Source organism: Onychostruthus taczanowskii, unplaced genomic scaffold, assembly GCF_017590055.1.
Source record: "Onychostruthus taczanowskii isolate IOZ18803 unplaced genomic scaffold, ASM1759005v1 scaffold40, whole genome shotgun sequence".
Classification (NCBI taxonomy): Eukaryota; Metazoa; Chordata; class Aves; order Passeriformes; family Passeridae; genus Onychostruthus; species Onychostruthus taczanowskii.
Window position 1 is genome coordinate 2,112,526 of NW_024501460.1, and position 19,687 is coordinate 2,132,212.

At 40.2% G+C, this 19,687-nt stretch overlaps 1 protein-coding gene across 1 annotated transcript in view; it reads right to left on the reverse strand.

Annotated features, from left to right (window-relative positions):
- The window catches only part of PHACTR1 (phosphatase and actin regulator 1), a 294,715-nt gene that overhangs the window by 111,237 nt on the left and 163,791 nt on the right, over positions 1-19,687 (reverse strand). Inside the window, exon 6 of the mRNA XM_041413189.1 lies at positions 4,261-4,425. Coding sequence (XP_041269123.1) covers positions 4,261-4,425 — 165 coding nt within the window. The remainder of the gene's footprint in view (positions 1-4,260; positions 4,426-19,687) is intronic.

Here is a 19,687-nt window from a genome sequence, read left to right on the forward strand (position 1 = left end):
GACATTTTTCTCTACTCAAAATCCTCCAAGCAGCCAAAACACTTTTTTTTTTTTTTTCTGAAAGGTTGCAAACAGTTGGCTTTTGATGAAAGTAGCGATAAAAAACCTTCAATAATATTTCAAGTAAGTGCAGAATCTATTTCCCCTCAAGCTTCTTTGTTTCAGAAGCAGTTCCTTCTCCAAAACATCTCCAGGAAATGATATTTTAGTATGTGTACAGCACTGCAATAAAACAGCAACACACCCAGGAACATTTTTCAAGTTCACAGCAAGGCGAGCAGAACATCAAGGTATTTAAAAAGTGACAAAGGTCTAGCAGAGGAGACAGTCAGCTTGCTCTCTTGCTATCTGCTTTGCTAATTCTCAGAGAGCCCCATTCGGCTTTTAAAACCTTGACTAGTCTTCTAGAGCCATCCCAGCTGCATCCAGCCAAGGAAATGTGCTTGAGTATAGAAAATTATGTTTCTTCCTGGCTTCTTCTGCCACAAGACTGCTCCTTGTCAGCTGTAAGAAACAATCCTCTCAACAGACAGAATCTTTCATTCACAAGTTTGCCTGTTCTCCTAGCTTTATAATACCTCACATTTTTGTTGAGGGGGCCTTGGTCCTGCATGGAAATAAAGGCTTCCACACTTCATGTAAAAATCTTCGCTAAGTTTAAAAACATACAGCATACCTTTGACTGTAGCATGAATAACAGTGTGGCAGAGTTTGGTTTCTTTGTCTAAGTCCCTGTATATGGAACTTCAGTGCCCAGAGAGTTTGTGTTGTGGTGTGGGAGTCTGATCACCCAGCAAGAAACTTCCAATAGGATGTTCTGTAATAAAATGATTTGCAGACCTGATGCTGAAAACCACATTGTGCTGGTGGGAACTTCACTTCACTTCTGTCCAGAGGGAGAACTGTGAGAATTAACTTGTTTCTGTTCCTGCTGAGGTACATTGGTGTCCCCCACAGAGTGTAATCTCCCTGTTTTCTGAGATTATGCCTAGCCAAAGCTCATTTTTCATTCATAGTGCACATTCCTTACACCTCCTTAACACACGACCTCCCAGCAGAAGAGGTTGCTCAGATCAAACCCAATGGCTCATCTGGTGCTTCCCATTTGCACACAGATCACCCTACCTGTGGTCTTCTCCACCTGCTCTGGCTGCTTTACGAAACACCTCATGGCGATCTCACAGAGACCAGCTGCGAGGCAAAGGCATGAAATGCCCACATCAAACCCATGACTCTTACCTTTGTTACCAAGTCAGCACCAAGGCAATGTCAGACTTTGGAGCCTTCTGCAAAGTCACTAGACGGATACCAAAACCAATGTACCTTATAAACGTATAAACTCTATGAAACATGAACATCCTTTTGACCCTCTGCTTGTCAGTGACAATACAATAACAAAGATGGAGGACGGGGGACTTATGCTCAAATACCACAATTTGAGTATTGATGTGCTGAGAGGAGTCATATATAGTAAGCCTAACACTGAGTTCCTCCATCAATCAAATTTACACACTGTCTCACCTCATGCAATTACCAGGTGTCAGAAAATAACTTTTCCTATCACCTAAAAGGTTTTTTGCTCATTGACTGCTGAACTGTATTTTAAAACATTCATCTCTGAATAACTAAGCAGAGCTTTTAGTCTGATAAAGATATAGATATAAAATGTTAGCACTTAGAAATACCAAGAAAAAGGCAGCCTTTCAACCGTACATATCAGCTTCGCTCTTTCTTTTTGTCCTCTCTCAGGAAGGATCTCCCATTAATTTCAGAGGAAATTTCATCAGCTTAGGCCATGTGTTTTGACCCTTACCACTTTTGACATTTAAAATGATTGAATCCATTGTTGCAGCAAATAAGAGCCTAATAAAATACTTGTATTAGTATCTATTTTTTGATAATTACTGATGTTCTATGCAGGTGGGAAAGCTTGGGTGCATGCCTGTAGGACACTAATGGGAATGGTTTTTTCCAAGTGTCACATTTATCAGTGCACTAGAAGAAAATAAGCCTGTATTATGAAGTTTCATGCTGGCTCTCATTATGCCATCTCACAAGCTTGTCCTTTGATTTATTATAAAGATTAAATATATTTTCTCAGTGAGATCAGAGGTACTAGACAAGAGGTCATGCAAATGCTGACAGAAAAATGCTAGCTTTCCATGTGTCAAATCTTTTGTACTACACATCCAAGGTTCAACCAATGCTTCTTATTTGCTGGGGGGGTCCTGTAGAGTGCTGGTGGATTCCTGTTCCCCAGGGTTGGGGATGATGGAAACTGTGGGGTCCCAGCTCTCACACAGTCCACTATCCCTGCCTTCTACAGGGTGCTCAGCAAATTTGACATCCTTGTCAATTTTGCTGCAGTAGCAGGGGAGCTGACAGGAATACCAATTTTGCAGAGGAGCTTCAGGATACTGTTAACTTACTAGAAATAAAAATTTTCTAAAAAAAAAAAGAGAAATGTTTTGGATTCAATTGAGATCAAACCCAGTACTGTGACTGACAAATGTTCCTGGAGACCCAGCTCTTAAATTGGTTTTTCAGACACTGAACTCACTCTTACTAGGGGAGAAGACATGCTGGCATGTCTGGTAAAACTTCCTATTCCTCTGAGAAGAGAAAATGTATGTTTTCAGTCTGGTTTTAATCACTGTGTACTTTCCAAGTATTTTGGTAATGGGGCAAATCTTAGCAATACGTTTTGTAATGCCTAGAGCGGACTATGGAGCCATGTCCCATACAGCTTCAAACCAGTCAGTCTAACCACAGTCAGTAACCACAGCTCAGCCTCATCAGCTGGAGCTGCAGAAACCATAAAAATCAACAGCAGGCAAGATTTGGCCACCCATGGTACCTCCTGAACAGCCATGGTTATTCTCCTAGTTGTAACCAACCAAGGCAGCATGCTGAAACTAGATTCAAAGCAGTTGTCACACATATCCCTAAGAGCTACATGGTTTTCATGCAAATCCTACTAAACTACACTATGATTATGACTGATGCAGAACACAAAAGGTAAGTCTTTTGTTTAGCAGAAAGATGTCATTTTTGGTGATAATAGATTCTCAGCTGTCAAGTCAAAAAATATGATCATCACTCAGAGGGATATAGCCATCTATTGCAGTTAATTAGTTTTTAGCTGACGAATCAGAAAGCAGCCTAAAGAGCACACAGTAAAGAACTCATTCAGGTACAAACTCTGAAAACACTTAGTCTGCATTTAAACTCATTCAAGAATTCATACTTAGTTCAATGAAATTTCTCACCCCATTGTGGGCCACTTTCAGACCACTGGATTTGGGGCGCCACAGATACACCCAAGTAGTGCCTAAAACCTCCCACTGAGCAATACACAGGGCAGAAAAGCAACTGATTGTAACTCAAGCCTCTTCTGACACTTGAAGGAGCAAGATACTCTTTCTTTCTAGTTCTAGTGAAAACTATAAGAAATCTGGAGAAACTCCATGTTTTCTCACAGATAATCCAGGCTAAAAACTTGCAGAAACAAATGCAATATTATTGGCCATCATGAAAGAACAAGAAAAACAAACCTTCCAAATAGATTGCAGAGCTTTCACCACATGCAACAATGCCTACATCTGGTATTCTTGCTCAAACCAATTTACAGTTTAAATCCTTTTTTTTCCAGTTTCCTATTTTTTTTAATAAAAAAGGGTCTTGGACTAGAAGTACAAGAAAGCAGTGGCAAAAGGAGGAGTGTGGCAGGAACTGAGATTCGGTTTTCTCAAAAAAAAAAGGGACACATCATTCCTGCCCAATGGAATGAATAATTTCTGGTTATGCAAGTTACTCAACACAATGTCAACTTCTTTATCCTGTATTTTTCTCACTCCTGTATTAGCACTCACAGGAGATTAAATGTGGCTAAATCAACCACTAGCATTATCTTTTCACTCTGCTTTTTCCTTTATTCATAATCTCCTGAATCAATATTCGAAGATTTCTTCTGGGTTAGGCTCTAGCTCTAGTAGCAGAACCTGAAAATGCAGCTTTGGTGGGCTGCTGCTTTAATTGCAGCGCACCCAATGTGTCATTTTGACGTTTTTAAAGAAAATGACAGGTGAGGTTTTTAAAGAAAAAGTTTGCAACAAAGTTAAAGATCTTAGAATCTGATGAATCCCTCCAAGCCAAGCTTCAAGAGTTGAAATACATATAAACTGAGGCTGTATTACAAATTTTCAGCCTTGATAAGCAAAAAGTTCCCGATTAATAAACTGACCCCAACGCGACTGTTACCTGCTGAAGTGTGCTTAAATTTTTCACTCTTCTTCTTCCTCCATTTCCATGGCTTAAAAATTCTCCCAAGAGTGGCAAATTTGCTCCTTCTTCTGATTGGAGGCGTGTGAGTCCCAGGTACTAGAGAATCTGAACGCATTGCAGCCAGTCTTTCCACCTCTTCAGCTGTAATTTCGGCAAGAGAAAAACACAAGCAAGGTGGGAAGTGAAATAAATGCTTTAATAAGTTATCAGAAAACCACACAGATGGCCAAAATTTTTCATGGACACAGAGAAGAGTAACAAAGGGAAAAAGTTGTAGTCCTTCTTATTTTAACATTATTTTCTTTTCTTTTAGTGAAATCGTTAATCTACTGTAAAGAAGAGTAGTAGCAACAAGATTCAACAGGAATATGGGTTATTATATTATAAAAGTTATGGCTTTTAACAAATTGTTCTACATCGCTCTAGACAGCTGGCAGTTCAGCTATCAGCCATTTCTGGGGAAGTGTGACAGAGAATGGGGAAAAGAAAGCTCAAAAAACCCAATGCAATATAATTTAAAAGAAATATTACAAGGGTTTGTTTTTGGGGGGTTTTTGGGTTTTTTAATTGCAATGGAAAGAAACATTTAATTTTACTAATATTTATTAAGAGCAAGGACTCTGATAAATAATGACCCTTTGGTACCATTACTGTGCCCACTAAAATTGCTTGGGTTACAAAAAGGGGCTATATCAGAACTTCCTAGTGAGAGAGGACTAGTGTACTAAAAAAAACCCATAAAATCATAGAATTGTTTAGGATGAAAAAGACCTCTAAGGTCAGGTCCAGCTGTTACCCCAGCACTGCCAAGTCCACTCTAAACCACATCCTCAAGCACACATAAAAAGATTTACACATCTTTTAAACTCTTCTGAAGATGGTGACTGCACCACTTCCCTGGCACCCTGTTTCAATGCTTTACAACCCTTTCCATGAATAAATTTGTCCTAATATGCAATCTAAAAGCTCCCTGGTGCTACTTGAGGCCATTTCCTCTAGTCCTACCACTGGTTACCTAGGAGAAGAGGCTGACCTCTACCTGGCTACACCTTCCTTTTAGGTATTTCTAGAGACATATAAGGTCCCCCTGAGCCTCCTTTTCTCCTCAGAATCTCTCCTGCCTCAGATACTCATGATAAGACCTATGCTCCAGAACCTTTACCAGCCCTTCTCCAGTACCCCAGTGTCTTTATTGTAGTGTGCCTTTCTTTCAAGTCTAGTCCCATTTTTCTGCCCACTCACTGCCCTCCAATTCTTATGCTTAGCTTTTAACATTTAAACTTTTAATTTTAGATTTTAATACAGTTCCCACTTAGGGCTGAATTCCCTTGAAGGGGATGGAATTTTTTTCACTGAGCTTCTGTTTGTAAGATTTCTGCAACCTTTACCCTGTAATACATCATGATAGTCTCAATACTGAAAAAAAACCGCACCAACAGAGGGAAGGTACCAGCAATATGTGAGGTTGTCTCTGTGCCACAGCTATATAGCTCAGTCAGAATGCAAGCAGGGGCTTTGTGCAGTTTGTTGTTCCTATTTTTGTTTGGTTGGTTTTTAAAAGTTGTTGTTGGTGTGGTTTTTTTTCTTTTCTTTTCTTTTTTTTTTTTTTTTTACCATTTCCCAGACATGTGCTGTCATGTGCCACTAACACTGATTTGAGTGGTTTGCACACACAGTCTGGATCCATAAAGACAGGATGCAGATTGTCACCTCTCCTGCTCCGAAGACAACAGCCCAGTGTTTCTATTCACCTCTCATATTTTAAATATTAACCTCAGGCATGAGCCTGAGCTCAGGAACTCAGCAAGAACATTGCTTTGAAGGGATGAGCACGCCCACTCCACACTGACAGATCCACCAGAGATTTTGGCTGGCAAATTCTTATGTATCTCAATGGAAATTTTTTCAAGGCTTTAAGTGAGCCAAATTTAGGTTGGTTTTCATGGGAACAGCTAAAGACGCATTTCTAACACATAGGAGGTTTCATTATTAGAACTCCAACTGAACTACTATTTGAGTCCCTCAGGTTTTTGCAAGAAGGTTGGTTATTATGTTATTGCTCTTCTGTTTGTTTTGAATGTTAACATGTAATATAATCCTTTTTCCTGTAAAATATCAATGCCAGATACAGCTGCCTGTAACTTTCCAAAGAAGAAAAAGGTAGCCAGCAAGATAGGGCGAGCCCAGATATTTCAGTGGAAATGGTTAAAAACTGCTGTTCTTTGGGGTAATAAAGACAAAGACAGACCTTTCTGAGAACATCTCTTTTCAATTTAAAGCAGAGGGAATAAAAGATAATCTGGCCAAAGCATTTCATTCTGTTCCAGCTCTTTGTGCCTGACTGCCTGGAGAAATGGTTTCTTATCCAAAGAACCCATTACAAGGCTCTGTCCTGTACAGGGGCTGGGACATGCTGTATCAAGGCTGGGAATTGCCTGCTTATGCTGAATAAACGATATGGGTAAAAAGAAGAGGAAATCAGAAATTTCCTAGTACTTTCTGACTTCACTGAATCCTGCTGGGCCTTGAAGACCAGCAGAGGGTACAGACCATCGCCCTCTATATGCAGATCCAAAGGGACCACTCCATTTCCCCTTCCTCCATTTTTGAGATGCCTCTAGTTCAAGCACCTAAGATCCCACTGTGTTGCACTGCTGTGATTTTTTTAGAGATGCTGCTAAGAGCAATGGGCTGGTATTGTCTTTGGTGTCTTAGGGGATACAGGAAGTGGCCCCTTGAGCAATGGGAATGACATACTACTGCTGCTGCTGAACTAGGCTTCCTGCTAATAGACCTACAGCTGAAACACATTGAAATTCCTCTTGCTGCTCACCCTCTCTCCTCTTCACCATCACTGAGCCAAGATTTCTGCTACCCAGGTGCCTTTGTTATGAAATCTCTGAGCTGCAACAACTTCTCTTTGCTAGCTGGTTCTAACTGGTATTGCTGAGGCCATTTCCTGGAGAACCGACACCCCTTAAAGACACTCTCCTTTCACAACACAACTCTGTCTCATACCAGCTGTGCTCTCACTGCCCCTGGGGAAGCTTTTTCCACTCAGGGTAAATGACTATGGATTTACAGTCAGGCAAAACTAACACTGGAGTCAAAAAGAATTTACCCAGAGGGTGGGTTCACTAAAAGCCAAACACAGTGTCAAAACCATTTCCATATTTTGACTGCTCTTCCCTGAATTTCAGTATTGTCTTACACACAAATCTGTGGCCTCAGAGTCCTGCAGTGCCTGGCATCAGACATGAAAGTGTCCCTTCTCCTTCATCCTCTCCAAACACACACACAGCTCCAAGCTAACCGCTCTTTTTCCCTCTCATTCGCATTTCTCAGAAGGACATTATTTTTTTCATGAGAAATGTTCTCAAGAGCACTGCTAATTCAAAGCATAATAATCACTGGCCAGGAATAAACCACATTAGCATAAAGCCATGACAGTTTTAATACAGCAAGAATAAAAGCAGACCATGATGCAAGAAGCAAATGCCAAAATTCTGCGCTCTTCTTTGCTGCTGCATCTTTTGCTCAAGTTGGCTGGGTTTCTCTGCCTTTTTGGCTCATAATAACTATTGACTGGCTGTGGGCTGCGACACCCACTGCTGACAGCAGGCTCCGTAGGCTGATTTCACACCTTTGCTGTTCCCAAAAAAGCTGGTACTTGCAGGAATGGAAAGTAACCCAGACCTTGCACTCTTTTTCTATTTTTTTTTGTCTTCAAAGAGGAAAGCAGTCCCAGCAGTCCCAGCCTGATCAGTCTGCTGAACTGGAAGAGGGAGCTGCCATGTGCATTAGTACCTGTAGTCATACTTCGGAGATCTCATCTTGACGCTGGTGCCACAAATGTGATGTTTACGGGTCATGGGTGCTGCTGATACTCAGTGATTTTGGGAACTTGTTCTGATTTTTTTCCCAGGATATGAGAGATCTTTCTGAGACACAAAGAAATACTGGGACCTGCTCTTATGGCAAGAGGGTGATGCACTCCCCTCCCACTTTCTTCTGTCCAACCTGTCATTTCAGAGCTAGCAATGGGGAAACTAAACTTGAGAGTTTTTCATAGGCTGTTTGGCTGTGAGACAGCTCCCAAGATTTTATTGTAGCTCTTAATAATCCTGAAGTTCATATAGACTTTATATAGGGCATAAGCAAGACTTGGGGTTTTAATGAAAAAAACCCACCACAAACGAAAGTTCTTTGCATCCAATTAATATTTTAAAAAATTTACGTGTTTGAAATACATTACAAAGAAAAGAAGAGGCCAGGCCATCTTGAACCTGTTCTGTATGTTCTTACGATTTTCCCACATCTTTCAGTAGGGTGTTGATTTCCAGAAAGTCCAGTAAGAGACAACATAGTGGTCACCTACTTTTTGAATTTGAGAAGCACAGCACGCAGATCAAAAGCCCTCCCACAGACAACACAACTTATGAAGTTTTCCTGGAGAATGACAGCCAGTTTTGTCATTCCCACCACTGTCTGGGAATCACTTAATCTATTAATGTTGCTGATATGTAATACCACAATCTCCAGCTTCCATTTTAGAAAAAAAACCCACTATTACAGCATTTGGGTACAAAGAGCAATTTCATTGCTGAAGGCTGAAGCCCACCCATCCCCCTGGTGGTCTTTAACATTACCTTCCTTACTGGTAATCACACCAAGTTCTCTCTGAGACCTTTTTTTAACACTCATTTTTCATAATCAGACACATGATTATGTTAATCAAAAGGAAATTAACTTCACAAAGCTAGATTTTAATTTTTCCTAGGAAGCTCCAGTGGCTACTTTGTGCTTTCTGTTGCATTTGCACAAATCTGTAGTAACAGGCTGAAAATTATCTTGGCCCTAAAGATGCAATTAACTAAATGTGTCATATTATTCAATGACAAGAACTCTATATAAATCAAACCCCCTAATATAATGCTACTCATTCCCAACCCACATCCAACCAGCCTTTATTCTGCAGATAAGTTTCCAACAAACTCCTGTTCTTTCGAACATGCACCCCAAATATCCTTCACTTCAGACTGCATGGACCTTATTCTAGCAGCTTTGTTCAACACAAGATGCAGACACACCATATGTCTTTTTGAAATGACAGGAAACCTGAACAAATCCTCTAATTGCTGAGCACTTATGTCTACTCTTTACCCGAATGGGAACACTTTCATTTAAAAAAACACCTTGTTTTTCTTTCAGGAAAATGGATTATTTTCTGTTCTTCTATTATCTTAGGTTCAGTTGTTTTCCTTTAATTTCCTTTTGCACCTGGAATTAATTTCCATCAGCCTTGCCTATACTATGTCAATTACCCATTTAAACTTTTCCTAACTCCACAAAGGTCCGTTTTCCAATGAAAGACAAGACATGCCATGCTGCAGTCTAAATGCAGTCTTGCCAAATGAGGATGATTACCTATCTGGTGGAGAACAGCTCCCACTGGACCTATGCATTTGCAGTGGCAGTGAGCTGGCACAGTGATTTTATGAGCCATGAAGAGCCTGTCAGTAGCTTTCCTCTGCATGCTAAGCAGCACTCACATGTTCCAAACCCCTGCCAATTATTCCTGCTCCCCAGGTGTGCAGCACTTTGCACTGTGTCCATGAATGGAGTCTCTCTTAACCTTGCCTGTTTCAGCACAGGTACCATACCATGGCACAGCTCTACTCTCAGCTACAATCTCTCTATCACAGCCTATTTATTATTTCTCTTGTTGGCACAGAAGTGTTGGAAGTCTAATCCCTCTAGGACCCTGCTTTTGACTCAGCCCCATTTTGACGTAAAACGTAAATTATTCATGCAGATTGCAATCTGAAAGCCACTTTTTTAACCTCTGCAAACTACACTGCACTGAATGCATCACTCTAAACATGTCTTTATAGATATGAATTCTCTCAAAACACCAGGTATTTTCTGTATCTAAGATAGTACATAAGATTTTCACTTGCAACAAAAGCACTTTATCAGGTTATGTCACTAATAGCTGTATAAGATCTTCCTAAAAACCTGTAACTATAGAAAATAAGGATTTTTAGATTTCTTTAATATCAACTGTTTTGTGTATCCTTTATTGCTCTTATTACTCACTAGGTTTTCTGTCTTTTATGCATTTATTTCATATAGATTGAAGATTAAATCAAATAAACAGTACTGTAGCTCATCACTGTCATGTTCCCAGACACTGGAGCAGACACCACAGGTCTATCCTGGGCATCACACACAATGTCTGGAGACTCAGAAGCTCCAAAATAGGACTCAAAGCAGTCACTATAAGTGGAACACATCCAAAAACCAACCAAGAGAAAAACAGGGCCAGCAAGAGCAGAAGAGATCTCACACTGTTCTTGAGGCTCCAGTTCCATAGGTACCAGGAATTGCTCCAGTAAAAAACTTCAGATTGAAAGGAAGGGATATTTTACCCTTCCTAATTGACAAGCAGGGAGGAGATGCACAGTTTGTGCTTTTAAGAAAGCAGAGGAAAAAAGATGAGATGCAAGGACTTTTCTGTTAGAGCAGGCAGAGAACTTATTTGGGAGAAAGGAAAATCATGGGGTCACTTTCATTCTTCCATCTGAAAAGGCTTAAGCCCACATCTCTGATTTTCCTAGGGAACACTCTTCATGTGATGATGGATGAAGAAGCACATCTATCCGCTAAAACTGTTATTTTAAAGAATTCAAGACCTGCTGGGTTTGAAAGAAGCATTAGTGATAGTTATGGCACTGATCTGCCAGCACAAACACCCTTCTTCCAACACTGTTCCTGGGCTTTACTGTGGGTTCTTTACTGCTTCACTTAACTATTGAAAGAAACTACTGTTCACAGCTGTAATTTGTTGAGAGCCTGATCCTTTCCAGTTCTGTACAAAGGAGAATAAAGAGGAGTGAAGATACTGCTTCTCACTGTTACCTTTATTTTTTTTTTTTTTCTTCTGGTAGGGGATCTTCTGTTTGAGGCATGAAGGGAGAGATGAGAAAGGCGTGGTGCTGTCTCCTATATCCTTTCCCCAGACAGCAAAAACAGAAGAGTATGGATGGGTAGATGGAGCCCTGTTAGCAGAGCTTGCTGGGCACGCAGGGAGAGGGACCCATGTTTCAGCCTGTGAAGAACTGCTCAAAAATCTCAAGTTCTGGTGCAAATGTCAACTACAAGCAGAATTTCTCATCTAGGGCATTGACTCTTAAGGTAATCACACTGCCACATAAAAGCTCACCTGGTAGAGGCATCAGAAAAATACTACTCTTCAAACCTCCTCTAAAGGTATTTTGCCAAGAAGGAGATTAAATCTCACAACACCAAAAAATTCAGAAGAGAAAGCTGAGCACAAGCCATACCCACAGAACTACTACAATTCCAGGCTCTAACTTTATGGACAACAAATGTAAAACAAATTAAATGTTATGAGACAAAACAGTTGCAGTGGGATTTGTAACTCTCACCTTATAAATCGGCATCAACCACTGGAACATCAGCAACTCCTCCAATACACATTGAGTTGGTATGGGCTGGGATAGAGTTAATTTTCTTCAGAGAAGCTCATATGGAGTTAGGTTTTGTTACCAACACTGAGAACAGTGTTGATAATACAGGGATGCTTTTGCTGCTGCTGTGCAGGGCTTGTACAGTGTCAAGGCCTTTTCTGTCCCCACATGGTTGCAGCAGCAAGGAGGCTGGGGATACACAGGGTGCTGGGAGGGGACACAGCAGGGACAGCCAACCTTGGCTGACCCAAGGGGTATTCCAGACCATAGAGTGTTATCTTCAGCATATGAAGCTGGGGAAGAAGAAGGAAAGGGGAGATGTTTGAAGTGATGGCGTTTGTCTTCCCAGGTCATTGTGATAGGGCTCCCTTTTCTGGGGATTGCTGAACACTTTCCTGTCCAGGGAAATAACAAAGCAATTCTTTATTCTGCTTTGCTTGTGCACACAGCTTCTGCTTTACTTATTTAACTGTCTTGATCTCAAATCACAAGTGTTCTCACTCTTCCTCTTGTCTCTCTCTTATCCTGCTGGGGGAGAGTGAGCGAGCGACTGTCTGGGGCTTAGCTGCTGACTGGGGTGAAACCCTGACACATGTGGACAGGACTAGGCACCATGGCTCAGTAGTCCCAGATGGATCCCTGCAGACACTTGGGTTGTTAAGCAATCTGATTTGTCTTTCAGTCATACCCAAACTTACCAACTAGAGTTAAGTCTCATCCATCACTCAAGTTCTTCCTAAAAGCCAAAGCTAAGGACAAAAGAGAAGATGTCTTCCTTCCAGCAAATCTTTAATCCATTCAAAAAGAAAAAAACATAAATTGAAGCCCAGGTACCTTCAACTGCTAAATATATCCTGATGAAGAAAGTGCATAACATTTTTTCCTATGCTTGTTGTTCCTTTGCTAGTGATTGAAACTCTCCTCTTGAAGGAGCTGGTAATGATTACATTTTCATGGTTGGATTTCTCTCTTAAACCAGCCTGAATTACAAATTCTACTCAGCTGCAAAACACAAAGCAATCCAAGAAGAGGACTGAGTCCACAAAAGCCCATGGGCTTGTTTCTTACATTTTGCTAGGCTTCTCTTAGTGGGTGACAATGTTCCTAATTGCCATGTGGACAGAGGAAGACACAGTTGCTCACATAGCAGAGCTCCTTGGTTCTACCAGTCCTTACTGGGAATCAGGGAAGTTCTCCACCCTTCTAAAAATAAACCACTAGTGCAAAAAGTTGGATGTTTGTTTTGAGAAATCCAAGAAAAAATACTTTAATATTTCTAGATTTCTTAAGGGATTTCTGATGGACTAAACAATTTCAGATCTTTTTCTTTTGACATTCTTGAAAGTAGGCATATCCAATATTTTATTTTACTAAAAATGTGTGCTTTAGAAGGCATATATTTATATTTTTCAGAAACTTGAGAGAGGCATGCTCTCTTTTTAAAAGTAGTCCTATTCAGAAAATGGCATTGCAAACATTAAACTTCCTAAATACAATGACACCATTCCACCACTATCATCATAAAGATAAAAAATTGAGTTTTTAGTTACTGCAATGGCTGGGAGAAGAGGAAAAAACCGCCTTATTTAAGAGCTAGAAAGTTCAAACCATTCCCTTGTAAACTCTGCACTCCTTCCCTTAGGAAAAAGAAACTGTTTCTGTTCTTTAAAGAAGTTGATAGGAAGTTGGCCAAGAGTAATTATACCAAATGGCACATTGATAATGAGCCTAAATATGAGTTTTAAAACCTCCCTCAGTAACAGTCTAGGAAAAAAAAAATTAAAAAAAAAAAGGTTCATATGTTCTCTGAAAGGAGACAGTCTGTATCCATGTTCAGGAATTTACAATAAGTACTAAATACTTTTGCTTTGAGTACCTAAGTGCAGCAGTACCTATGGTTATAATGAGAACTTTTTAGTTTATTCAAATGACAGTTAGTTTAGGCCCTTACAGTAGAGTCTTGAGTTTCAAAGATGAATACTCAAAGGGGAGACAAAAACATCCACGACTCCTTTAAGGTCATGAATAAAGCATGGCAAATTGTTGGCTAAAGCACACTGATTTTTTCTGTGTGTTTTTCATAGCTATGATTTAACTTTTTTTCTACCATCTTTTTTAGCATAAAGTTCTAGCGTGTCTCATGGTTCCTGAGCTCTGCAGCATATTGCTCTTGCTCAACAGATTAATAGGAAAATCTCTGGTTTCTAAAAAGCCACTGCTGCCTTGAAAAAAAAAAGATGGTGCCCATCAGGTAAACAAATTGGTGTATCTACCTAAGAAATGTTACAGTCAAAGGAAGGACCTATGCACATAGCTTCAAGCTCATGAATTATTCCAAGTCCAGCACTCAGAAATAGCTCAAAAAATGACAATGGGTTTAGATCAGAGCTAAGGAAAAAGATACTACAGGGAACCAAGAAAACAGGATCACAGAAAAAGCTCTGAAATAATGCTAGCAGAAAGAAATTAATGAAATCCTGATTGTAGCACAGTGAAGAACAAAGGTCACAAGGAGTCAAATTACTTTACCCAAACCATCTAGTGACTAGCCAAAGCTGCTGAAGGGCTGCTTTTTAGAATCCTTTCCAGAATGCTAAAATTTACCTTAGAGAAATTGGCAGAGAAGACATTAGGACATGGTGTGTGACTGAGTGATTTCCACTGTATTGATGGGAATGATGCCTTTCTGTGGTGTTTGAGAGAGGAACCAGTGACATGTTGTGAGCTGCAAATGGAAGCATAGCATTCAGCAGCACACTGGGATGTGCCTATACAGAGTCACTTGGCCATGAAATTGGCAGCAAAGTTCATTTTCAACATCATGAAGGTAACTGGGATAGGCATCTGCACAATGCTTCATTTCAACCCAGAAGGATGAAATTCAACCAAACTCTGACATTTTTTACAATTAAAACAAAGGGATCTCTTTTCACCCCTTCACCACTGCTGGTACTGGACAAAGCAACAAACTGATGAAATCTGTTTTGCCTACATGCTGAAAGTTTCCCTTCAAAATCATCAAGATTCTGCTACCAAGCAGACGATTAAAAAAGAACAACAAAATTCACCAAACCAAAACAACAAACCACAACAAGTACAACATAAGCCTTTCTGATAATTTATTGGCAATATAAACTGCCTTCTTCTATATAACCTCTGGGGAACAGGTTCTCAATTTTAAGTACTGTTCTCTTTTAGGAGAAGTAGCTACACAACATCCTACAAGTATCACAAATCCCTTTCTGTCAAGTCAAATGTTATATGCTCTTCCAACTGAGCTGGAGTATTTGCCCCACAACCAAATGTTTAGTTTTATTCTTTAGTTAAACAGCATTTTTTTTTTTAATTCACAAGTCAGAGACTGTCTTGAACCATGGCATCAGGCTAAGTACACCAAGTTTTAGAAGGCTTATGGTGGTGTTCAGATTGAAAAATTTCCCAAGTATTTAGTTAAAAAGGAAGGAAGGAAACAAGAAACAAAACAGGTATGTGACTGCAGGTACTAACACACAAACATATGAAAATGGAACCTGGTCTACATGCCATAATAATGCAAAAATCTGAACTAAATTAATCATAGCAAGTGAAGAACACCATTTGCTTGGTAACCTCAGGGAACAGGTGCACTAGCTCAGACCTGCTGAATTCTACAAGTAACGCCCATCTTTATATAGGTCTGTATTTTTTAAAAATTCATTTATCTCACTGGGCCCAATGGCCAAAGAAAGCTGACAAAATGAAAAACAAATGAAAACAATCCCAAAGAAAAATACCACCCAAAAGTGTCCTTCTTGAGCCTCTATGCAATGCTAGCAGATGTATTAATGAACTGATGCCTGTCTTGCTGTTTAGTGAACTGCCTGTTCTGCCAACTTCAGATGAATAAGAGAAAGAAGCATCAGTTCACCGGAACTACACATTCTCCTTATTTTTCTTCTAGGCTCATGGATTTCTATGCTCAGCACGAGCACACTGAGTTCACAAGGAAAATGGCATTTGACTCAGATGACAAAAACGCATAGAAAAGCAAACGCACGTTAGTAACTAGAGTCAAATAACGCAGGGAAAATACTGTCCTTATTCGAATGAGACACACAAGAAAGAAAGAAGGAAGCACCTCCTGAGTTCTAGATTGCTAATGCATGTGACCTTGAGGGTGGACTTTGAAGGTAAGGAAGCTGAGCCTCAGGAGTCCCTCCTTTCTTTACCATTTAGGTATCATGTCTAATTCTCTTCAATGCAAACTAGAGGAGCCCAAGTTTGCCAGCTACAGAGAGCAAACAGTCAGAAACTGCTTTTCTCTATTCAGATGCTGGAGCAGGCAGCACATTCTGTCTTGAGTGCCACAGCAGATCGCTGGAAGACAACTTCTCACTCGTGACTATAAACCTGCAATTATTTTGGGGCTGTGAATATTAATGAAAGCTTTACTCATCTCACTCCTACTTCTCAACAGGGTGCAATTCAGATTCAAACAGGCAAAGTTCCACACAAGCCTCTGCACCTGGCTTTCCCTTCAGGGTGAACCCAAATTTCAAAACTATTCATCCAACAACACCAGTGTGCTAGCACAAGGAAAGATCCTGTTTTGCTGGTGTATGGGAGGAGAGGGATGAGGTCTTTCAGATTCTGGTTTCACTTCTGGTTTAAATAGTTTCCACCGTCCATCCATCCATCCATCCATCCATCCATCCATCCATCCATCCATCCATCCATCCATATGTCTGTGCACCTACACTGCTGACTGTTCAGTCTGTGCATCTGAATTTTTATCAGTGTTGATATTTTCAGCAGCTTGGAAAGTAAAATGGGAAAGATAAAATTCTATAAAGCACTACAGCAGCATGACACACATAGCCTTTATATGAGTTCAATTTCAGATGATGCAGAAGAAATAACATTTCTATTTATTTTATTTATTTACTTATTTTACCAAAATCAAGGTTGATAGAGTCTCCATGTTAAAAATAACATTGGAGCTGCACACATACAGTTTCAGATAGCATCAGAAACGTCAAAGTGACTGCAGCCAATGCATGGGGTAAAGAGAGATAAAGCTGGTGTCTTATGACATGGACTGTTGAGATTAGGGACCGTGTCTACAGTCCGTATGGATGTGAATATATGGATCATCAATAATTTGGAGAAACTTGCTAATACATAGACTGTGGATGCAATAGACCACAGTGACATTTCCAGGCCTGGCTCATTTGTCAGAATGTAGTTAATGACTGTTCTAATTATTTATCCTAAGATCTCCAATGCATTCAAGTTTGCTTACCAACATTTCCATCTGTTTATTCTTGAATCTGTACTAAAAGGATAACTAACTCCAAGATAACATTAATTGTGTTGCAGCTGAACACCCCTTAGCCTACAACTGAAGATAAAAAGTAGTTCTCAAAATTTCTAACAAAACTTAGATGTGGCAGCAGCTCTCTGGCCACAGAGAGAAACAGACAACTTTCCCAGGCATTGTTCTGGGAAAAGCTGTGAGAAGATCAGAGAAAAGAAGGAGAAACAATTCTTATCTTAACTTGCTGCACCTGGTATTGTGAACATGTGGAATGGATTATGGAGATTTGTTTACCAAAGGGTAGTTTCTCAATTAGCCAATGGTGATGGTGTTTTGATTGTAGTACCAATTAGGTCTACCTGTAGTGAACGAGGGTATAAAAGTATGGGTTTCCTGATAAAAATGATCAGCCTTCTGTAAATGTCTTGAGAGTCTATGCAACTTATTACCCGGCTGGGGACCCACTGCACTGACACTTAAGACTCTTGTTTCTTGCCATGACTCAACAGTCTCAGTATTTCCATCATTGCACTTCTGTGCTTCCAGAAGATTTAAAATACCAGTAGTCTCTGTTTTTTTCAAACAGATAATCAACTTCTCTTAGGAGGCAAGGTGAAATAAAAATCATTCTCTGCTACCTAAATCTCCCAAGATAAATTAAACAATTGGATCCATTTTAATTTTATTCCCTGCACTTCTATTGCATGAAGCCATTAGACTAATGGCCTGAAAGATGTAAAGCAAAAGATGACAGAGGGCAAGATCCCTCTACTAAGTAGTGATAGGGGAGGGTGTCTACTAACTGCAGCACTAAACCTGTCATCCTCGCCATCCTGAGCCATCCTAGCTGAGAGCAGGAGGAAGGAAAAGGAAGATTTGAAGTACATCTTACATCCTTTTCAAAATGACCCAATCAATATATACGGTGGGCTCTCCCTGCACAAGAGGCTGTACATCCTAAATTGCAACCCTTGGGATTTGGAGATTCAGTAAGTCACAGAGACTGAATGCTTCTCCTGGTTAGGGGCAAAGAAATGGGCACAGTAATAACAAACAAAGTTACACAAATCAAGGGCTTGGGGCCTGCAGGTCTCTTGCCCCAGTTTATGTCCTGAATCACACTATAAATAATAAATATGCAGAAACCTGCCTTCCTCTTATCTTTGGACATTTTGGACACAATTTTATTTTTGGGGAAGGGGGGGAGCATTGGGGAAGCCTGGAGAAATGTTTGTCTTTTATTCCTAAGTCATATCTTCAGACCTTAAAAATTTCCACTGTCTATGCAGAGGAAATATGCAGAGGCTGTCAGACAGGTCTGGCCCTCTCTCATTTGTGGTTTCTCTCACTTGGGATGCAGCGCTTCCTTTCAGGGAGGAACACTGCTTGTCCATGAGAGCTCTTTCAACAGCACAGCTCATTGTTGGCTATGGGCACTGTGATTTTGGGCAAGTTTCAGACAGAGTAGCCTGCACATTACCAAGCCAGAATGCTATGTCTAGTGGTTCCAAAGAAGCTGCAGCAGGTGATTTTATAGTGGTCGATTTTATCTTTGATTCAAATTATACCATGTGCTCATTGTTTCTCAGAGCAACAGAAATAACTCATCTTTTGAATCTAAGAGTCTCATCCAAAGGCAAAGGCTCTGCTAGATTTGCCTCATCTTCAGTAAGCTCGACCCAAAGCCAGAAAAGTCAGCAAGAGATGACAGTGACATGATCAAACATTATCTTATTCCTCTCCACCCAATCCTTTCTGAGACAAGGAGACTAAAAGCAACAGACCAGTGAAGATTCATGTCACTTCACAAGAGCAAAAAACCAGCAAGAGGACAGTTTTCCACCTCATAGGGATGGCAAGAACATAATTATTTTCTGAGAAGCGTGCAAATCAAAGTCACAAAGGAGAAAAAGGGCCTCCAAGTGTGTCCCAACTTCACCCCTTTGCAGCTTTGCTGCATTCATTTATATAATGGCAAACACCACAGTACCCTCCAGTTTTTAAGAAAGCCACTGAAACACACAGACAAAGCTGGCTTAACCACTGCACACTCTGGTGCTGCCCTTCAGTTATACCAGTCCCCTGGTGCTGGGGTTTGGCTAATGGATTTGGGACGACGCGTGAGACCTGGCGTGATCCATTAAAGAGACTATAGATAAATCCAATTAATCTTAGACATCCTGGCAGACTATTAGAAAGATGGTACTGCAGATACTTATACTGTGCTCTTGAAATTAGGTTCTGGCTAATTGTGGGCTGAGTAAGGTGTCAACAACAGGATATCAAATTTGGTATTGTCTGATCACAAACAAGAAGATCTTAGAGGATACAAAGGAATAGCTATGCATTTACTACCAGTCACTGAAATAAATCAAGAAACAAAATCCTACAATACAAAAGCTGATGTAGAAAGTCTATCTCCTCTGCTGAGGGAGCAGAAATGAATGAAAATGTCATAAATACAACAGTATACTCAAAGGATAGGTTTTGCTCATCAGTCAAGGAGCCCATAAAAGAACTCTGCTGCTTTTAATGATATGATATATAAAGAAAAGCCAAAAAAAAAAAAAAAAAAAAAAAAGAAAAAAAGGAGGGGAAACAAATTGGAAAAAAC